Source organism: Sciurus vulgaris, assembly GCF_902686455.1.
Source record: "Sciurus vulgaris genome assembly, chromosome: 17".
NCBI lineage: Eukaryota > Metazoa > Chordata > Mammalia > Rodentia > Sciuridae > Sciurus > Sciurus vulgaris.
This window is the reverse complement of record NC_136478.1, coordinates 56,977,309-56,999,856: the sequence shown is the minus strand read 5'-3', so window position 1 is coordinate 56,999,856 and position 22,548 is coordinate 56,977,309. Positions and strand designations below refer to the sequence as shown.

The 22,548-nt window shown below is 41.5% G+C and overlaps 2 protein-coding genes and 1 long non-coding RNA gene across 5 annotated transcripts in view; 2 read left to right on the top strand and 1 right to left on the bottom strand.

The window, feature by feature from the left end:
* SAE1 (SUMO1 activating enzyme subunit 1) overlaps nucleotides 1-4,010 on the bottom strand; it is a 64,867-nt gene extending 60,857 nt beyond the window's left edge. Inside the window, exon 1 of one of the 3 annotated variants that reach the window (XM_079119557.1) lies at nucleotides 3,810-4,010. In XM_079119557.1, the coding sequence (XP_078975683.1) occupies nucleotides 3,810-3,907 (98 nt within the window). In that variant the 5' untranslated portion in view covers nucleotides 3,908-4,010. The remainder of the gene's footprint in view (nucleotides 1-3,809) is intronic. The other 2 variants (XM_079119556.1, XM_079119555.1) reach the window with 2 other exon arrangements.
* A 112-nt stretch (nucleotides 4,011-4,122) lies between these two features.
* LOC306648995 lies at nucleotides 4,123-16,987 on the top strand. Its single transcript, XR_013760545.1, has 3 exons — nucleotides 4,123-4,235; nucleotides 16,154-16,232; nucleotides 16,934-16,987. It is a non-coding gene; the product is annotated as an uncharacterized lncRNA (long non-coding RNA).
* A 4,841-nt stretch (nucleotides 16,988-21,828) lies between these two features.
* ZC3H4 (zinc finger CCCH-type containing 4) overlaps nucleotides 21,829-22,548 on the top strand; it is a 36,985-nt gene continuing 36,265 nt past the window's right edge. The window contains exon 1 of the mRNA XM_079117133.1: nucleotides 21,829-22,533. The gene's annotated coding sequence lies outside the window, so the exon portion shown is untranslated. The remainder of the gene's footprint in view (nucleotides 22,534-22,548) is intronic.

The window sequence follows — 22,548 nt, the reverse complement described above, 5'->3', positions numbered from 1 at the left end:
ATTCCCTGATTTCAGCCTCCCAAGTAGCTGGGATCACAGGTGTGCACCACCCAGTTCATGTTCAGACTTTCAGACTTTAAGTCACAACATTCCATGCTCCTGAAATGCCAGCCCTCTTCCTCTCTAGGTAGTCAAGCTTTTTCCCAAGACTTAAAAACCCAACTTGAATGTCATTTTCTCAAAAAGTCCTTTCTTATATCTGAGTAAGGTGAGCATTCCTCTCCTGAACTTTTCCAGTGAAGAATATTTTTAAATGCTTCTGACAACAAATCTCATGCAGCCACACAGTCTTTCCAAAGCCTACATTTCTATATGGCTCCACAAACCAACTTCTCTGGAGGTTTGTTTTGCTTTTTAATTCAACTGCTGTCAACAATGAATATCATATTTATGTTTTAATCTTTAACCATGCTAGGGCCCCTCTGACTACAGCTTATTTGTGGCTCAATTATATGAAAAGTGCTTAAAACAGTACCTGGCACACAGTCAGCACTTAATGAATATCAGCTATTATGATTCATACTCCCTGATGTAGCAATTCCCCTTCTGGGAATCAATACTACAGAAATTCTGCACAAAACATTTACAGAGTCAGGCATGGTGGCACACACCTATACCACAAGAAACTCAGGAGGCTGAGACAGGAGGATCATAGATTCAAGGCTAGCCTTGGCAACTTAGTGAGACCCTATCTCAAAACTGAAGGGAAAAAAACAGGGCTGGGGATGTATCTCACAGGTAAAACACGGCTGAGTTCAATCCCCAGTACTGGAGAGGACCTATGTATCTATTTATTCCTGTAGCATCATCTATTCACTTCCCCAGCCTGAGCAACCATCATTTCTCACCTTTACAAAACTACTAATGGTAGCAGGCACAGCAGCAAAATGCCTCCAGTCCCAGCCATAGGTAAGGATGAAGCGAATCTCCAAATTTTGAGGGGATATCTTTTTCTAACTTCTCAAAAAAAATTTTTAAATATAGAGAAAAGTTGAAAGAGTTAACATTCTGTTCTCTTAGCTTTATCATATGCCTACATGTGCCTACATGCATCTCCCAAGAGACCGTGGCACACATCTTTTAACCCAACCTATTTGGGAGGCTGAGGCAGGAGACTGACAAATTCAAGATCAGGCCTAACAACTTAGGGAAATCTGTATTAAAAATATAAAATAGATGCATGTAGTGGTGCACGCATGTAATCCCAGCAACTCAAGAGGTTGAGACAGAAGGATCCCAAGTTCAAGGCCTGCCTCAGCAACTCAGTGCGGCCCTAAGCAACTTAGTGAGAAAGACCTTGTCTCAAGGGGGAAGGAAAAAAAAAAAAAAAAAAAAAAAAAACTTCTCTATTATAAGCAAACATATTTCATAATAAATTTATTTAATATGAAGTTAAAAAAAGGGGAAGTTGGGGATGTAGATCAGTGGAAATCTGCCCCTGGTAAAATCCATCGATCTGGGTATTGCAGCACACAATTGTAAACCTGACCACTAGGGTCAGAAGGATAACAAGTTTGAGGCCAGCATGGATAATTTAGCAAGACAGTCACAAAATAAAAATAAAAAGGGCTGGGGATGTACTTCAGTGGTAAAACGCCTCTAGGTTCAATCCCAGATTTAACGGGTTATGTCCTCAAAGTTTCCTCCAACTCAAAGAAGTTCTCCTTCCACCCCTTTCAGAGAACAGCAGTCCTTAAATCAATCAAGATCACCGATATTTGAGGCACTTTTTATCAGTTAATTCTCAACCTTCTATTGTAGGTGCCTTTAACCCTCTTCTGACCAGTGATATTAATGTCTCAGGATGACATTACACTCTCATCCATCACAGAAGACTCCACACATCTAAAATGAGCCTGAGGTAATTCCCATTCCACTCCCAATCTTTGCACACTATGCTTTCTAACCAAAAACTTCTGAAAGCCCCCCCCCCCTCCTCGGACAAAATTCTACTGATTGTGTGCCTCCCCAATCCTTACCTCAATTAATTCTATACTCTGTACTCACATCACATAATCCATCACCTCTATCTCACCTGTGAACTTAACCACCAATGTATTTCTACAGTAAGACAAACATCTAAATGCAAGTCCAAAAGAGAAATGATTCTTCCCTGACCCAAATAAACTTGGTTTTACCCACCACAGTATATGGCAATTCCACCATACCAGTTGCTCAAACCAAAAACACTGGAGTCAGCCTTTACTTCTGCCTCTCATTCCACCGGAGATGAATACACAAACTAAAGTTATCCCCTCTACCTTCAAAATATATCCAGAATATGTATCTGACCCCTTTAAGAGTTTCAGGCATCAACAGTTTTTCTTAAAAAACTGGATTGTTGTCACAGTTTAACAGGAATCTTTTTTTGTTTTGTTTTGTTTCCAGTTGTAGATGAACACAATACCTTCATTTTATTTATTTATGTGGTGCTAGGGCTCAAATCCAGTGCCTCTCACATTTGAGGCAAGCACTGTACCACTGAGCTACAACCCCAGCACCCTAACAGGAATCTAATTCCACTTCTGCCCACTTTAACCTTTTCTCCACAAAGGCTGATCCTTTTAAAATACACAACAGATCATATTACTCCTACTCAACACAATCCAACAGGTTTCTCAGCAAACTCAGAATAAAAGCTACTCAACACATTTGGCTCCAGCTCCCCTATTTCTCTAATCTGCCAAGCAATGTTCAAGCCTGAGGACTGCACTTGCTGTTCTCTATGCTAGGAAGGTTCTTCCCACCATCACCCCTTCCAGGTGCCAATTATGGCTCTTTCCCTTCACACAAGTCTGAGGTTTAGTAATGCCTCTTCATAGGCCTTCCCAGGTCACCCTATTAAAACAGTTCCTCCCACCAGGAACGGTGGCATACCCTGTAATCCAAGCAACTAGGGAGGCTGTGGCAGGAGGATATCAAGTTCGAGGGTAGCCTCAACAATTTGGCAAGACCCTAAGCCAACGTGGCGAAATCCTGTCTCAAAATTAAAAATAAGAAAGGTTGGGGTTGTGGCTCAGTGGTTAAGCGCCCCTGAGCTCTAGTCCCGCTACCAAATAAATAAATTAAAGACAGAACCACGTAGGAAGGAGCAGTTCACTGATATGTGCTCAGGGCCCAGAATAGTTCCTGCGTCAAGTGCTCAGTAAATATTTGATTGACTCGATGACCTTCTGCAAAAAAAACTCACCCCCTCAGCTTAAGGAACAACACAACCACCAACCAACCCCTGCCTGCTCTGGACCAGTAACCACGTCGGGTCCCTCCAAACCCTCTCTAGGAGGCTCCCATGTGGGAGAACTTGCTCCCAAACACCTCAAAACCCGCACACTGACTGGCCCGCTTCCAAGGAACCCCAAAAACGTAAGCTCACGTAGGCGTCGGCTCCGTTTGCCAAGGTGCCCCAGGTCGAGCAAAGATACCGGTTCCCTCCAATGAATGAATGAACTACGCCCCCCTCCACCCTGTCCACACCTCCCCGACCCCTCTGGCCCCGAAGCACAGGCCTGCGACCCAAGGCCCACCATACCCCTCCCAGGAGCCCGATTCCAGGAGTGGGAATCCTGCCCCCTGAACACCCCCCCCCCTCCCAATTCTGAGGCCTCCGATTCCTCGAAGGGCCGCCCGGGGACGTGCCCACCACATAACCTCCCAGAAACGCGCCCAATCGACGACCCCAGGAGCGCTCCCATTCCCGCGCACGTAAATCCCGCCTCCTCTCTTCAAAGCGGACCCCCGCTCCCTCCCGGCCCAGAACGCCTCCCACCAGACGCCGCCTCCAGACCCTCGGCGCCTCCACCGGCCCTGACCGTTTCTGAGCCTCTAAGCCCCACAGGCGGATCTGCCGATCATACTGCGCCGCCTCCTCCTCACTGATGCCGCCACCAGCCTCCTCCTTCTCCACCATGGCGCCGGTTTCAGCAGCTGCAGCTCGGTCCGGCTCACACCAACCGCCCGCCGATCCGCGAGCAGCCAACCGCCACTGGCCGCGCGCCTGAGCCGCGTCTGCGCCTGCGCCGGGGGTGCGCCTGCGCAGTACCTCCTCCGCTGAGGCTGGGACCACGTGGCCCTCCCCAGCCTCCAAGGCTGGCCCGAGACTGCAAGTCACGTGACGTAGACTCTAACCACTTTTGGCCAAAAAAATGGCGGGTCTCAGTGCCCCGCGGAGGTGTCCGTTTGTGCTGTCCAATTGTGCAAATATTTATGGCACGTCTTCTGAGATCCCGGTGTTGGAGGTATTGTGAAATAAAGCGATTGAATACAGTAGAAAAGTCCTACCCTCATGAAGGTTGTTCTCTAGGACAACCTAAAGAAAACTACAGCCTTCCCTGGGTCGGGGTGGGAAATTACTTCGCCTAGTCCATGCAGATACCAAAATCTGCAGATACCAGATCCCTTATATAAAATGTGCAAGGCTTTGCATATAACCTACCCACATCCTCCAGTGTTTTTTAAATCACCTCCAGATTATTTAGGACACATAACGCAGTATAAATGCTATGTAAGTGGTTGTTATACTGTATTTACTATATAACAAGAAAAACTGTCTATATAGTCAGTGCAGACACGATATTCTTTTTTCAAATTTTTAAATTCACAGTTGGTTGCTTCTGAAGATGCACAACTCACAGATATAAACTGTACCAATCAGGTCAGGTAAATGCTTTGAAGAAAAATGAAGCAAGATAAGTGGCTACAGAGTGCTAGAAGTGGTCAGAAAAGACTTCTCAGAGGAGGTAACATTGAATAGATCTGAACACTAAGAGAATAAGCCATGTGAATAACTGGCAGGGAAAACAGAAGGAAAGGTCCTGAAACTGGTGTATGCCAGCACAGTAGAGGAACTCAGAGAGAACAGGGTGGTTGGAATGCACAAGTGGTAAGAGATGAGTACTTAGGGACTGGCACTAGAGTGCTTGCTCAGCATGCATGAGGCTGGGTTCCATCCCCAGCACCAAGGGAGAAAATAAAAGATGAGATCACTGATAAAGTAAGGGGTAATCATGCACTGCCTTGTAAACTAATGACAGCTAATATGTATTCTCTTTAGGCAAGGTGCCTTTTTTTTTATTTCAGTAAATACTTACTCAGCATGTGTTGTGGGGTCAGCCACTCATCTCTGTCCAACATATATAGCACTGAATAAGGCAGCAAGACATATACCCCCTCATCAAGTTGGAAGGGGTTTTAATAATCTATGAAATTTTTTTAAATTTATTTTTATTGTAAACAAATGGGATACATGTTGTTTCTCTTTGTACATGGAGTAACAGCATACCATTTGCATATTCATAAATTTACATAGAGTAATGATGCTTGATTCATTCCATTATTTTTTTCCTTCCCCCCCACCCCTCTCACCTCTCTTTTCCCTCTATACAGTCCCTCCTTCCTCCATTCTTGTCCCACTCCCACCCCCATAAAGTGTCATCATCCGCTTATCAGTGAGATCATTCCTCTTTTGGATTTTTGAGATTGGCTTATCTCACTTAACATGATATTCTACAATTTCATCCATTTGCCTGCAATGCCATAATTTTATTATTCTTTATAGCTGAGTATATTCCATTGTATATATATATATATATATATATATATATACCACAGTTTCTTTATCCATTCATCAATTGAAGGGCATCTAGGTTGGTTCCATAGTCTGGCTATTGTGAATTGAGCCACTATGAACATTGATGTGGCTGTATCTCTGTAGTGTGCTGATTTTAAGTCCTTTGGGTATAGGCCGAGGAGTGGGATAGCTGGGTCAAATGGAGGGTCCATTCCAAGTTTTCTAAGGAATCTCCACACTGCTTTCCAGAGTGGCTACACTAATTTTCAGTCCCACCAGCAATGTATGAGTGTGCCTTTTTCCCCACATCCTCTCCAACACCTATTGTTGCTTGTGTTCTTGATAATCACCATTCTAATTGGGGTGAGATGGAATCTTAGTGTAGTTTTGATTTGCATTTCTCTTGTTACTAAAGATGTTGAACATTTTTTCATATATCTGTTGATTGCTTGTACATCTTCTGTGAAGTGTCTGTTCATTTCCTTAGCCCATTTGTTGATTGGGTTATTTTTATTCTCGGTGTAGAGTTTTTTGAGTTCTTTATATATTCTGGAAATTAGTGCTCTATCTGAAGTATGAGAGGCAAAGATATTCTCCCACTCTGTAGGCTCTCTCTTCGCATTGCTGATAGTTTCCTTTGCTGAGAGAAAGCTATTTAGTTTGAATCTATCCCAGTTATTGATTCTTGCTTTTATTTCTTGTGCTATGGGAGTCCTGTTAAGGAAGTCTGATCCTAAGCCAACAAGGTGAAGATTTGGACCTACTTTTTCTTCTATAAGATGCAGGGTCTCTGGTCTGATTTCAAGGCCCTTGATCCATTGTGAGTTGAGTTTTGTGCAGGGAGAGAGATAGGGGTTTAGTTTCATTCTGTTGCATATGGATTTCCAGTTTTCCCAGCAACATTTGTTGAAGAGGCTATCTTTTCTCCATTGCATATTTTTGGCACCTTTGTCTAGTATGAGAAAATTGTATTTATTTGGGTTTGGTACCATGTTCTGTACCATTGATCTACCTGTCTCTTTTGGTGCCAATACCATGCTGTTTTTGTTACTATTGCTTTGTAGTATAGTTGAAGTTCTGGTATTGCGATACCCCCTGTTTCATTCTTCCTGCTAAGGATTGCTTTAGCTATTCTGGGTTTCTTATTCTTCCAGATGAATTTCATGATTGCTTGCTCTATTTCTGTGAGGTACGTCATTGGGATTTTAATTGGAATTGCATTGAATCTGTATAGCACTTTTGGTAGTATGGCCATTTTGACAATATTAATTCTGCCTATCCAAGAACATGGGAGATCTTTCCATCTTCTAAGGTCTTCCTTAATTTCTTTCTTCAGTGTTTCGTAGTTTTCATTGTAGAGATCTTTTACCTCTTTGGTTAGATTGATACCCAAGTATTTTATTTTTTTTTTTTTGAGGCTATTGCCAATGGAGTTGTTTTCCTCCTTTCCCTTTCAGCTGTTTCATCGCTTGCGTATAAAAATGCTGTAGATTTATGCGTGTTGATTTTATAGCCTGCTATTTTGCTGAATTCATTGATGAGGTCTAGAAGTTTTCTGGAGGAGGTTTTTGGATCCTCTAAATATAGAATCATGTCATCCGCAAATAGTGACAGCTTAAGTTCCTCTTTTCCTATTCGTATCCCTTTGATTTCTTTAGTCTGCCTAATTGCTCTGGCTTGAGTTTCGAGGACAATGTTGAATAGAAGTGGTGAAAGAGGACATCCCTGTCTTGTTCCCGTTTTTAAAGGGAATGGTTTCAGTTTTTCTCCATTAAGAATGATGTTGGCCATGGGCTTAGCATAAATAGCCTTTACAATGTTCAGGTATGTTCCTACTATCCCTATTTTTTCTAGTGTTTTCAGCATGAAGGGGTGTTGTATATTGTCAAATGCTTTTTCTGCGTCAATTGAAATAACCATATGATTCTTATCCTTAAGTCTATTGACATGATGGATCACGTTTATTGATTTATGGATGTTAAACCATCCTTGCATTCCAGGAATGAACCCCACTTGATCGTGGTACACAATTTTCCTAATATGTTTTTGGATACGGTTTGCCAATATTTTGTTAAGGATCTTAGCATCTATATTCATCAAGGATATTGGTCTAAAATTTTCTTTCCTTGATGTGTCTTTTCCTGGTTTGGGTATGAGGGTATTAGCTTCATAAAATGAGTTCGGTAGGGTACCCTCCTTTTCTATTTCCTGGAATACTTTGAGAAGTATTGGAATGAGTTCTTCTTTGAAGGTCTTATAGAACTCGGCTGAGAATCCGTCTGGTCCTGGGCTTTTCTTGGACGGTAGATTTTTAATGGCTTCTTCTATTTCATTGCTTGATATTGATCTGTTTAAATCGTGTATGTCCTCCTGGTTCAGTTTGGGAGGAGCATATGTCTCTAGAAATTTGTCAATGTCTTCGTACTTTCTGTTTTGTTGGAAGATAGATTTTCAAAGTAGCTTCTCATTATGTTCTGTATCTCAGTGGTGTCTGTTGTGATATTTCCTTTTGCATCATGTATTTTAGTAATTTGAGTCTTCTCTCTCCTTCTCTTTGTTAGTGTGGCTAAGGGTTGATCTATTTTGCTTACTTTCTCAAAGAACCAACTTTTTGTTATGTCAATTTTTTGAATAGTTTCTTTTGTTTCAATTTCATTGATCTCAGCTCTGATTTTAATTATTTCCTGTCTTCTACTACTTTTGCTGTTATTCCATTCTTCTTTTTCTAGGGCTTTGAGCTGTAATGTTAGGTCATTTAATTGTTGACTTTTCATTCTTTTCTGGAATGCGCTCCATGCAATGAATTTTCCTCTTAGTACCGCTCTCATAGTGTCCCAGAGATTTTGATATGTTGTATCATCGTTCTCATTGACCTCTAAGAATTTTTTAATCTCCTCCCTGATGTTTTTTGTTATCCATGTTTCATTCAATAGCATATTATTTAGTCTCCAAGTGTTGGAGTAATTTCCTTTTTTTACTTTGTCATTGATTTCTACTCTCAGTCCATTATGATCTGATAGAACACAAGGCAGTATCTCTATTTTTTTGCATTTCCTAAGGGCTGCTTTGTGGCATAACATATGGTCTGTTTTCGAGAAGGTTCCATGTGCTGCTGAGAAGAAAGTGTATCCGCTCATTGATGGATGGAATATTCTATATATGTCTATTAAGTCTAGGTTATTGATTGTGTTATTGAGTTCTATGGTTTCTTTGGTTGGATTTTGTTTGGAAGATCTATCTAGTGGTGACAGCGGTGCGTTAAAGTCGCCCAGAATTATTGTGTTGTGGTCTATGTGATTCTTGAAATTGAGAAGGATTTGTTTGATGTACAGAGATGCACCGTTGTTTGGGGCATAAATATTTACTATCGTTATGTCTTCCTGATTTATGGTTCCCTTAAGCAGTATGAAATGTCCTTCTTTATCCCTTCTGACTAACTTTGGCTTGAAGTCCACTTTATCTGATATAAGGATGGAAACCCCCGCTTTTTTACTGGGTCCATGCGCGTGGTAGGTTTTTCCCCATCCTTTCACCTTTAGTCTGTGGATGTCTTTTTCTATGAGATGAGTCTCTTGCAGGCAGCATATTGTTGGGTCTTTCTTTTTAATCCATTCTGCCAGTCTATGTCTTTTGATTGATGAGTTTAGGCCATTAACGTTCAGGGTTATTATTGAGAAATGATTTGTATTCCCAGTCATTTGGCTTATTTTTGGTTTTTAAGTTGGCTTGGTGTCTCCTTTGAGTGGTTTTTCTCTAAGGTAGTTCCTCCCTTTGCTGACCTCCATTGTTGTTTTTCATTTCCTCCTCATGGAATATTTTGTTGAGAACATTCTGTAGTGCAGGCTTTCTATTTGTAAATTCTTTTAACTTTTGTTTATCATGGAAGGATTTTATTTCATCTTCAAATCTGAAGGTTAGTTTTGCTGGGTATAGGATTCTTGGTTGGCAACCATGTTCTTTCAGAGCTTGAAATATGTTGGTCCAGGCCCTTCTAGCTTTTAGAGTCTGGGTTGAGAAGTCTGCTGCTATCCGTATTGGTCTCCCCCTATATGTAATCTGATGCTTTTCTCTTGCGGCCTTCAAAATTCTATCTTTATTTTGAATGTTAGGCATTTTCATTATAATGTGCCTTGGTGTGGATCTGTTGTGATTCTGTGCATTTGGTGTTCTGTAAGCCTCTTGTATTTGATTTTCCATTTCATTCTTTAGGTTTGGGAAATTTTCTGATATTATTTCATTGAATAGGTTGTTCATTCCTTTGGTTTGTATCTCTGTGCCTTCCTGAATCCCAATAATTCTTAAATTTGGTCTTTTCATGATGTCCCATAGTTCTTGGAGATTCTGTTCATGATTTCTTACCATCTTCTCTGTTTGGGCAACTTTATTTTCAAGACTAAATATTTTGTCTTCATTGTCTGAGGTTCTGTCTTCCAAGTGGTCTAGTCTGTTGGTGATGCTTTCCATTGAGTTTTTTATTTGGTTTATTGTCTCTTCATTTCAAGGCTTTCCGTTTGGTTTTTTTTTTTTTTTTTTTTTTTTTTTTGAGAATCTCTATCTCTCTGTTGAAATGATCTTTTGCTTCCTGCAGGTGCTCTTTCAGCTTATTGGTATTATCATTCATTGCCTGCATTTGCTCTCTTATCTCATCCTTTGCTTCGCGAATCATCTTAATCATGTATAATCTGAAGTCCTTTTCTGACATTTCTTCTAATGTACTGTCATTGGATTCTATTACTATAGAATCTAGATTTGTTTGGATCATTTTCTTCCCTTGTTTTTTCATGTTGTTCATGTATCTTCCCCTCTAGCGCTGCAGATCTGGGGTATTGCAGATTTCCCCCTATAGGCTTATAGTGGCCCTATAGGTTTCCAAAACCCTTTCTTTAAGGGGAGATCAATATTAGCAGTGCCCAAATCAGACACTGTGCAATCCTAGACCAAATAGCCCCTATGGGGACAATAACATCATGTAAATAAGGGAGAAAGCGACTCTGAGGGAACAGGTAAACAGAAGGAAAAGAAAGCAAGAAACATAAAGAAATAAAAACTTAAATTTTTTTTTAAAAAAGGAAAACAGAAAATCTACTGTATAATAGTCATATACTAATGAAACCTCCCAGTGTTCAGTAGCCTGATGTATGAGAGGTACCTGACAATGAGCTTCAAGCCTCCAGCAGGCGTCTCAGGATGGGATTTGCCCCACCCGAAGATTGGAGCTACGGCTTCCAGGATTATCCAAGATGGCTGCTCTGGCTTCCAAATGTGTTGGCAAATGGGGAGCTGCAGCTCAGGGGTGGACGTGGTCAGCTGGAGGTCCTGGAGACAGGATGCAGTTGGTCCGGCAGTGGTCCTGGAGGTCGGGTGTGTTTGGTGTGGTTGTGGGATCCAGGAGGCCGGCTGCAATCAGTTGGTCTGGGTTCCCGGTGATAGTGCACAGTCAGTTGGTCTGGGGGTCCTGGCGGCAGGGAGCAGTCAGTTGATGTGAGGGCCCCAGAGGCAGGGAGTGATCGGTTGGGCTGAGGGATCCTGGAGACGGGACTCAGTCAATCTGGCCAGGGGTCCTACAGGGCCTGGCTGTTGTCTCAAAATGGCGGCAGCCACGTGTAATCAAACCTGCAGGTACTGTAACAGTGAACTTCCAGGCAGCAGCAGGCAGCTGGTTCTCCACTGGCGGTCTGCGGTCAGTCTGCTGACAGCGAAAAACAGATATCCTCTGCTTGAATCTGGCATTGCGGAGCGACAAGGAACGCAGCCTCCCTCTAGACCGCCATCTTGGATCCAGTTTCAGAGGTTCAAATCAATGATCAGTCAACTGTGGATTTTGGGCCCGTGGCAAGGCAGCAATGCTGCTCACCTCATGGCTCGAGGAAGCAAAGACCGTAATTTTTAAAAAATATTTTTAGTTGTAGATGAACACAATACCCGTATTTTGTTTATTGTTTTATATGCTGCTGAGGATCAAACTCGGTGCTTCATATATGCTAGGGAAATACTTTGCCACCCAGCCACAACCACAGCCCCAATAATCTATGTAATCTTTATAAATATTCTGTAATATAATTTATGATAATATATAAATATAATCTAATATTTATAAAGATTACATAGATTATTAAAAGCAGGACCTCACTAAATTGCTAAGGCAGCAACTTTCGATCTTCTACCTCAGCCTCCCAAATTGCTGTGATTACAGGTATGTGCCACCGCACCTGATTTTTATTCCCATTTCATAACTGAGTAGCCTAAAGTCCAGAAAAGTTCAGCACTACTGTTACTGAAAGTTCAATCCTTGTCCCTGATGCCAATCCAATAAAGAGGACACAGTTTTAAGAAAAAAGAAAAAGAAGGTTTATTGCTTTGCTAGCAAAAGGGAAGAAACACAGGGAATTCCTGTTCCAGAGGCTGTAATTCTGTCCATCAGCAGTAACGGGTTTTTTTAAAGGTGAATCAATAGGCAAGGTGGGGCACAACTGCAATCCCAGCAGCTTGGAAGGCTGAGGCAGGAGAATCACAAGTTCAAAGCCAGCCTCAGCAATTTAGCAAGACCCTGTCTCAAAATAAAGAAATAAAAAGGAGGGGGAGGGGGGAGATAACACAATGGTAAGTATCTCCAGGGTTCAATCCCCAGCACCAAAAACAAACAACAAAGTAGGGACCTTCAAAAAGAAACATTTAGCTCTTTTGCCTGTAATTAGCATGCCTATAATTCCAGCAATTTGGGAGGCAGAAAGATCTCAAGTTCAAAGTCAGCCTCACCCATTTAAGGAGGCCCCAAGCAATTTAGTGAAACTGTGTCTCAAAATGAAAAATAAAAAGGGCTGGGGATGTGACTCAGTGGTTTAGACTCCTAGGTTCAATCCCTGGCACCCCAAAAAATAAAATAAGTAAATATTTGTTATATTTTATACTTTCTGTAGGTCAGGAATTCTGGAACAACTTGACTGGGCAGTTCTGGTCTCTTGTAAAGATTTAGTCAAGAGATATCTGGGGCTGAGTTCATCCTTTGACTTGACTGACTGATCCTTTTCCTAGATGGCCAGCAAATATTTGTTGACTTAGTCGTCTCCCCCTCCCCCTCCTCCGCCTCCTCTTCCTCCTCCTCTTTTCTCCTTCTTCTTCTCTCTCTTTTTTTGTACTGGGGATTGAATCCAGGGTTGTTTTACCACTGAACCACATCCCCAGACCTTTTTATTTTTTATTTTGAAAAAGGGTCTTGCTAAATTGCTGAGGCTGGCCTTAATCTACCTGCCTCAGCCTCTCTAGTTGATGGAATTATAGACCTTTGGTGATAATTTCGACCAATAGAACATGTCAGAAGGGACACTACTTCACTTCTGAGCTGAGTCATCAAAGGGGAAAGTCACTTCTATCTGTTGTGGAAACACTTGAGTTTGACCCTGAGCTGCAGATAAGCAGTCCAACTGCCCAGCTGCCATAGTGAAAGGGGAAGTCCACATGAGGCAGCCTGAGCACAGAGGGCTGTCTACCCAGCCCTTAGTTCTCCAGCCATCCACTGTTTTTTTCTAGTCATGTGGTCTGCAACCCTGTGAGATGCACTAGGCCAGAACCAGCTGCTCAGCCTTTCCTGAATTCCTGACCCACAGGAACCATATGGGATAATAAAATCATCCTTGCTGTTTCAAGCCACTAATTTTCAGGGTAGTTTCCTTTCTAACACACTTAACACAAAATGTACCATCTTAACCATTTCTAAGGGCACAGTTGAGCACTGTTAAGGATGTTCACATGGTTGTGCAGCTAATCTCCAGAATCTTTTCATCTTGCAAAACTGAAACGAGTTGAATTGTCAAAAGATAAAATGACAACAAATTTAGTTTAAAGATCTAGCTGGGCACGGTGGTGCACACCTATAACACCAACCACTTGGAGAGGCTAAGACGAGGATCGCAAGTTCAAGGCCAGCCTCATCAACTCAGTGTGACCCGATCTCAAAATAAAACATGGGGCCAGAGTTGTGGCTCAGTAGTAGAGCGCTTACCTGGCACATGCAAGGGCCTGGGTTTGATACTCAGCATCACGTATAAATAAATAAAATAAAAGATTCATTGACAACTAAAAAAATATGTTAAAAGTAAATAAATAAATAAAACATATAAAGGGTTGGGGATGTAGCTCACTGGTTAAATATCCCTGGGTTCAATCCCCAGTAACACACACGTCTCACACACACACACACACACACACACACACACATACACACACAAAGATTGGTTACCATCAGGTTATTTAGATTCCTTTCCTTGTAAATGGTAAAGGAGAAGGATGTCTTTTATTTTATTTGATTGATACTAGGGATTGAATCCAGGTGCTCTTAACCACGGAGCCTGGTATTACAAGCCGGCACCGTAGCCCCTGACACAGAGGAATGTCTTTACCATGCCAGTCAAACTGCACTGGGAATTTAACACTTAGTTTCCATTTAGTGATGTGAAACTTTAGCATGAGTAACTCCATTTTGGTTTGATCTTTTAGGGTCTCAAGCAGGAGCTTAGTGCAAATCAATGGCCTCCATTAAACAAGTCCACATATCCCCCTGCTTTCTGTCCAGTCTCTGGCGACCACAATTCTGTTTTCCATTTTGGATTTCAATTATTCTAAATACCTCATCTATGCGAAGTCATACAGTATTTATCTTTTTTTTTTTTTTTTGGGGGGGGGTGTTACTCAAGGGTACTTTACCACTGAGCTACAGCCCCAGCTCTATTTTTCATTTTGAGATAGGCTCACTAAGTTGCTGAGGGTCTCACTATGTTGCTGAGGCTGGCTTTAACTATGCTACCCTCCTGCCTCAGTCTCCCAACTCCTTGGGATTACAGGTATGTGTCACCATGCCCAGTGTCTTTCTTTTTTGTCATTGTTTTTGTTCTTGGTGATGCCAAGGGATTGAACCCAGGGTCTCATGCCTGCAAGTGCATACCCTACCACTGAACTATTCCCAGTATTTGTCTTTTTCTGTTTGGTTTCTTTCACTTAGCATAACATCCTAAAAATTCATCCCTGTGTCAAAATTTTATTCTGGTTCCAGAGTAATCAGAGCAGTTATCCTAGCTGTTCAATAGGTGAGGCCTAAGGCAATGTAGCAAAACCCATCTCAAAATTTTTTTTCCTTTTTTTTTTTTTCTTTAATGGTGTTGGGGATGAAATGCAGGGCCTTGGGCACGAGTTGCATACCAACCCTTCCTATCGAAGGCCAAAAAATATACCATTGTATTTACATAACATTTTGTCTGTCCATTCACCTACTGATAGTCATTTAGATTACTTCCATCATTTTCCTTTTTTGATCAGGGATCTAATTCAGGGGTGCTTTAACACTGAGCTACATCCCCAGCCCCCCTTTTTTCTTGTTACTTATGGTGTTAATTTTTTTATTTAAATTTTTATTTTTCTGTACTGCATTCATTGTACACAAATGGGGTGTAACTTTTAATTTCTGTGGTTGTGCATGATGTAGATTCGCACCATTCATGTAATCATATATACATATATACATAGGGTAATGCTATCTGTCTCAGTCTACTATCTTTCCTTCCCCCACCCCTTCCCACCCTATTTTCCTCTACACCATCCAAAGTTCCTTCATTCTTCTCTCCCCACCCCACCACCCCCAACTCATTATGCCCAGTTCTTTTTATTTTTTATTTTGAGACACGGTCTCACTAAGTTGCTAAGGATGGCTTTAAACTTGTAATCCTCCTGCCTCAGTCTCCTCTCTAGTCACTGAGATTTCAGGTGTGTGCCACCATGCCTGGCCCACCTTTTGGATATTTTGAATAAAACTATTATGATCATGGGTGTACAGATATTTTTTGAGACTCTTTTTTCAGCTCTTTCGGATCCTTATACATGGGGCAGCTTGTCTTTTAGCAGCTGCTAATCAGAACAGTTGTCAAGTTAAGGCTCTGTAACTTGCAAAGGGTAGATAGCATTTGTCCAGTAGTCTGAGTTCCTGGGTTTGAGGAGTACATAATTACTTCCACCCAGGTGACTGCTCATCACTACCCAAGGCAGGAATTCTCAGTCCCACCTGCACATTAGCATCACCTAGGGAGCTTTGCAGCAAGTGTGGTGCCCAGACCCCTCCTTCAGAGACTGGTTAATTGGTCTGGGGAGGAGTTGAGACATTGGGATTTTTACAAAATGCTCCCCAGATGATTCTAAAATACATTCAGGGTGAACCATGGAACAAAGTTGCACCTACTGCTTCATACTAGTCTGGATTTTTTTCTTCTTGGGAGAACCACATAATGCTTTGGGCTATTTGAAAGGCAGATGGAAAGGCTGGGGGCGTGGCTCAGTGGTAGAGTACTTGCCCAAGCAAGGCTCTGGGTTAGATCCCCAGCACCACAAAGTGGAAAACAAGACAGAAGTAGGTTATTTATGTGTAGGTGAAACTGGTTTCTGCCTCCTGTCTTTTTTTCCCCCTAGCTCTTTTGGCCTAGCTAGACTGGTCCTGAATTCCTAGACTCAAAGAGACTTTCCTGTCTCAGTCTCCCTGGCTATGGGGACTACATGTGCACAGTACCACAGGCAACCACTTTTTCTTTTTTTCTTTTCTCATGCTAGGGACCAAACCCAGGGAACTGCACATGCTACTGACATGCTCTACAGCTGAGTTACATCCCAAACCCAACTCTATTTCTAGGTAAGTTCCAGTTCTGAGGTTCCAGTAAGGATGTGAGTTTTGGAAAAAATGCAAACCTAGTACAGGTATAAATGCATATTTTCAAACACATAATGGCATATGTCGAAATAACTGTAGCTGCATATGTGTGGATATATAAACATAAATATATCATACACATGTATATATATATATATATATATATATGGGATATTAAGTCTGGGATTCGATTACATAATTTGGTGGTTTTGGACATGTTCTGAGGATGGAAGTAAAGAAAAGCTGAGGGCTGGGTGGATCTCAGTGGTAGAGTGCCCATGATGTGCTCAGCACCACAAACAAAACCAGCCCACAAAACAAAGTGCAGCGCTACATACCTGGAATCCCAGAGGCTTGGGAGACTGAGGCAGGAGGATCAGAAGCACAAGGCCAGCCTCAGCCATTTAGTGAGACTCTGACTCAAAATAAAAAGGGCTGGTGATGTGACTCAGTGATAGAACACTCCTGGGTTCAATCCCAAGTACCAGAAAAAGAAAAGAAAAGAAGGAAGGAAGGAAGGAAGAGAGGAAGGGAGGAAGGGAGGAAAGGAGGAAGGAAAGAAAGAGACCATGATTGTGAATCAAAGATTATTGAACTTGGGCAATGGGTACATTTTTATTTTATTTTATTTATTTATTTATTTATTTATTTATTTATTTATTTATTTATTTATTTATTTTCAGTACTGGGGGTTGAACCCAAGACCTTGTGATTGACAGACAAGCACTCTATGAGCTATATCCCCAGTTCTTATTTTTAATTTTATTCATTTTATTCTTCCTTCAATTTTTGTATATGTTTGAATTTTTCTATAAGAAAAATCTCTTTCAAGCTTCTGACTCTAAAGTTCTTGCCCTCTGGTTTGTTTTTCCTTGGGATTGAGAAAATACCAATTACAAGATCAAATAACTTCTTTCAGGAAAAGATATTTAGAAATCACAGAAGACCAGGCAGCAGAGGGCCCTATCATGTAACTTTTGTATAAGCCTCTGGAAACAAACACTTCCACTTATTACTTTATATTATTAAAGTGAAATGCACATGTATCATAGAAAGAAAAATAAAGGGAGTTGAACTATTTCCAAGAACAAAAACAAATCCTTTAGATTTATATGATTTAATGAGTTAATATATCAACTTTGAAAATGATCCTAAAGATCCATGGCCTGTAGTTATTTGTAATTGGTTAGGGAGTGACCTGAGCTGTTCCTGTGTGTATGAAGTAATTCTTGTAAAATGATTATTCTGTGAAAAGGAGTGTTGAAAATACAGCTCACTGCTCTATGTTTTCCCCCCTCATATTAAGAAAAAAGTGGGGGGAGTGGCTGAGAATATAGTTCAGTGGTAGAGCATCACTTGGTACAATCCCCAGTATGGAGAAAAAAAAAAAATTAAGATGAAATTTGCATGGTCTAAAATTAGCCAAAGTGCATAATCCGGTTGACTGACCGGTATGCAGTCATCATCTCTAGCTCCACGACATTTCCATTTCCCAAAATTGGTGATATACATCTCATAAATTGCCAAGAATCTATCATAACTTTGTTAGGAACAGGTAGTGTGGGTTTCCCAGCACTTCAAAAAACAAAAAAGATTTCAATATAATGTATTAATATAATTTACTATTATTTTTATTATTGGTGTTAGGGGTGGAACACAGTGACGCTCAAATCCTGAGCCACATCCCCAGCCCTTATTAGTTTTGTTTTTCTTTTCTTTTTAATTTTGAGACAGAGTCTTGCCTAGTTGCTTGGGGCCTGGCTAAATTGCTGTGACTGGCTTCAAACTTGTGATCTTCCTGTCTCAGCTTCCTGATTTGCTGGGATCACAGGCATGCCCCACCTCGTTTGGCACCAGTACTATTATTTTAAGGGCTTTGTTCATGAGGTGAACATTCATTATGAATGTTAGATCTCAGAACTCTTAGTGTCCCTGGAGACCAAACCTTTATCATTATGACTAACACCCCCCAAAAGGGCAAATTTCCAAAACACCCCCAAGGGACCAATACTACTCCCTTGAGAATCAGTTGACAACCCAAAACTACTCATTAATTTCTCTCAATAATTTCCAAGATGTCCTCAAGGGGGCGACATCATCCCCTTGAGAACCTGGTAGACCAATAATTTATCTCCCAGCTTGGACATGTTACCTCCTACCTCCCCCAATAAATCCAGGGTTGAATTTGCAAGGAAGAAAGGGAAATAGCTATTGGTTGGTTGTCATCAGGGTACAAAAGAATGTAATGCTGCTCTTTTGACTAGTGGTTTCCTTTCTTCTACGAGTGACTCCTGAGTTTGGGGCCAGATGGTGGTGTTTCCTCCATACTATGTGGGATATCTTCTCTGTAAAGATCTTCCTTCCTTCCTTCCTTCCTTCCTTCCTTCCTTCCTTCCTTCCTTCCTTCCTTCCTTCCTTCCTTCCTTCCTTCCTTCCTCCCTCCCTCCCTCCCTCCCTCCCTTCCCTTCCCTTCCTTTCCTTCCTTCCGTCCTTTGCACTGAGGCTTGAACCCAAGCCTCAAGCATTCTAGGTAAGTGCTATACCACTGAACTATATCCCCAGCCCTTTCCCCCCACCTCCCACCTCCCTATACCCAAACTTTTTAATTTTATTTTGAGACAGGTTCTCACTAAAATGCTTAGGCTGATCTCCAAATTGCCAACCTCCTGCCTCAGGTTCCCAAGTCTCTAGGATTATAGGCATCTGTCCTATACACAGCTAGCTAAAGATCTTTTCATCTGCAGTGCAAAGAACCCACCCTAAGGCTATCCCTGGAACTACAAAGAAAGTCATTCATCAGAATAATGTACCAAGAAGAGGAAGACATATATCATAGAAACATTAGTTAGACTTACAGGAATTTTAGAAAGTTCTATCACAAAATTAAAAAAAAATAAATGCAGGGACGAGTTGACTCAGAGACATTTTGGAGGTCCAGGGAAATATGTATGTTGGAATTTTATTTTTTCTAAATGGAAAGCTGCTAAAATTTGGTGCACTCCTCCCCCTACACACACACACACACACACACACACACACACACACACACACACACACACACAGTGAAAGTGAAAGAGCTGCCTTTTGGCTCCTGGGGCTTTGGAAGCAACTTGGATCATGGTTGGGAGACTTGTCCTTACATATCAACAAAGAATTGTAAAGCTAATGGGCCCCCAGGCAGAAGGAGGTTCTCTAGTTGTGCTGGGATGTTGTGGAAATGAATTTGCCTTTCGGGTCTCATACCCAGCAGATCCAGTTCTCAAAAAATGTACAGCAAATAAGGATAGTGAATATGCTACAATGCATTAATCTATTCTATGAATGAATGTTTGGAAGTTTTCTAGTACTATTTCAATTTGTATTGCCATAAACATTCTTGTTCATGTCTTTTGGTATGATTTTGTTTTGGTGTGTATTTCTATTGCCATGTACTTTGTTGTTCTTGTTTTTTTGGACCCAGGGGCATGTAACCACTATGCCACATCCTTAGCCCTTTTTAAAAATTTTTTATTTTGAGACAGGGTTTTGCTAAGTTGCTTAGGTCCTTGCTAAATTGCTGAGGCTGGCTTTGAACTTGCCATCCTCCTCAGCCTCTTGTGCCATATTCTTTTGGGTGGAATTGTTGAAGCATACTATGGCAATACGTACTAACCCATTTTCCAAAGTGGTTGTTGTCCCACGAGTAGTGTAGGAAAGTTTCAGTCGCTTTTCATCATCATCAATATCTGATTTACTCACATTGGTTTTTTGTTTGGTTGGTTTTGGTGCTGGGAATTAAACTTAAAGACTCACACATGCTAAGCACATGCTCTAACATGAGTTCCACCCCACTGAGGAATACTAGACAAATGAGCATGAATAGATTATTACTGTATGCCACAAAAATGTTGCCACATGCTAAGCAAGTGCTCCACCATTGAGCTACATCCCTAGTCCTTTTTGATTTTATTTTGAGACAGGGTCTCATTGTGTTACCCAGGCTGACCTAGAACTTGCAATCCTCCTGCCTCATTTTTCCCAGTAGCTGGAATTACAGGCGTGTATTACTGCACCCAGCATGCTCCTCTTATCTATAGTCAATGTAAACTTAATGTAAACAATTTAAGAGGGGCTTGGGATGTGGCTCAGTGATAGAAGTATTTGTCCAGCATGTGTGAGGCTGTGTTCAATCCACAGAACTCCTAAAAAAAAAAAAAAAAAAAAAAATTCTGATTTCTGATTTCTTCTTCTTCTTCTTTTTTTTTTTTTTTTGTACTTGGGATTGAACCTAGGGGTATTTAATCACTGAGCCACATCCCCAGCCCTTTCTATTTTTTAATTTAAGACAGGGTCTTGCTAAGTTGCTTAGAGCCTCACTAAGTTGCTGAGCCTGGTTTTGAACTCATGATCCTCCTGCCTCAGCCTCCCGAGCTGCTGGGATCACAGGTGTGTGCCCCAGCACCCAGCAAGAATTATGGTTTCTTTCTCCAAATTGTCATTATAAAAGTGGTATTTTTAAAAATATTTTTTAGTTGTAGTTGGACACAACACCTTTATTTGATTTATTTATTTTTATGTGGTGCTGAGGATCAAACCCAGTGCCTCACACATGCTAGGCAAGTGCTCTACCACTGATCTAAAGCCCCAGCCCTATAGCTCTGGCGGAAATTTCCAGCAGCTATCTAGCCTTGATCCTGGCAGGTATATAACACAGAATCTGTCCTAGGAACTGGGCTCTTTTCCTCTAGCATCTGCAACCACTCGATAAAACCTTTTATTTCAGAGAAACCTTGTGGGTTGTGCTCAAGCTTTTTTGGTCAATCATGAAATTGGCTGACCTATTCACACTTCCCATTACCTAAAAGAAGATGGCCTCAAAGAGGTGTGGAATGGTTTGCTGAACATTCATGATGCCCCGGCTGGGTACTATACCTTGAAATATAGGTGTTGTCCTCTCAGATATGGTGTATGTTTTCAATGAGTGTTGTGTTATCCATAAATAGAATACAGGGCATCCATAAATCAGGCACATAGAGGGAAGAATGCTCCTTCCACAATAACACATAATGACCCACTACAGTATCCTCCTCTGCCTCCTCCTTTTTTCTTTCTCTCTACTGGGCATCGAACCCAAGGCCTCTCACGTGCCAAGCACGCAAGCTAACAATGACCTACATCCCCAGCCCTGTATTCTTCTTTTTCATTCCCACCGCCCTGCACTATTAGTTCTTGGCATTTTAACAGACTTTTTGGGAGGACTTAATTATCAGCAGGTGGCAAATTTCATTACAATCTTGCATTCAAGGAAAAAGACCCCTTGTAGGTCACCTAAAAGATTTACTCTTGTAAGCACATTCTATAGGAGTAGGGAATAAAGATAAACATCATTAGATTAGGAACTGGATGCAGAAAGATACTGTGGTTAAAGGTCAGGAGACTCTGGCTGGCTGTCAGCCATCTAGTGGGTGGGCCATCAGTTTCCTAGAACAAGTATCATCCCACACAAGTTTAAGCATTTTATCAAGAATGCTACTTTTATCCCTGAAGGAGGTTGTAAATTACAGCTTCCAAAGCTTGAGACCCAGATCAGGTTTGGGACTTTTTTTGTTTTTGTCTTTTATATCAGGATCAATATAACAGGAAGTCACATGGCGCCTCCATCTACATATCAATCACGCCACCAGGCTTTTCTCTTTGTTCCTGGAATCTAATTGTTCCTTGCCTCCTCAGGGCCTGGAAAAAGCTATGTTCTTGGAGTGAAACCTTCTCCACTCTTTCATGTTCTTGGCGTAAATAATCATCCGAAGAGTTCCCTTACGCCACCTCCTTATTTATTTGGTGACTAGTTCCTTGCCCCGGATCATTATCGGTTAGTTACTAAATTCCATAAAGAACCATCGTCCAACACAGGGACTGGAACTGAGAAAGAACTAATAGACACTTAACGAAAAATCCTTGTGTGGAAATGGGAGTGAACATTTTTGCTGGAGGCAACGGAATCTAGCACTGACTTGCTGTGTTCGTGTGACATTGAGCCAATTCAGTCTTCAGCTTGTCTTCATCTACAAAACGGGAATAATAGCAGCTCTCCTTACGACGGTTGTGAGGATCAAAAGATTCTGTTTGTACGTGGCTTATGATACTAGGTCAAGGTTTCAATTTTGAAGGCACTACCAAGCACCGTCCCCTCCCCACAGATGACGTCATCGACCGAGTTAGCCAGTGACATCATCTCCGGGCCGGCTCTGCACCAACCCTTCTTCTCCGGAAACCTTCGGCTCCCGGGACCAGTCTCCAGCTTTCGGTTATTTTTTCTTCC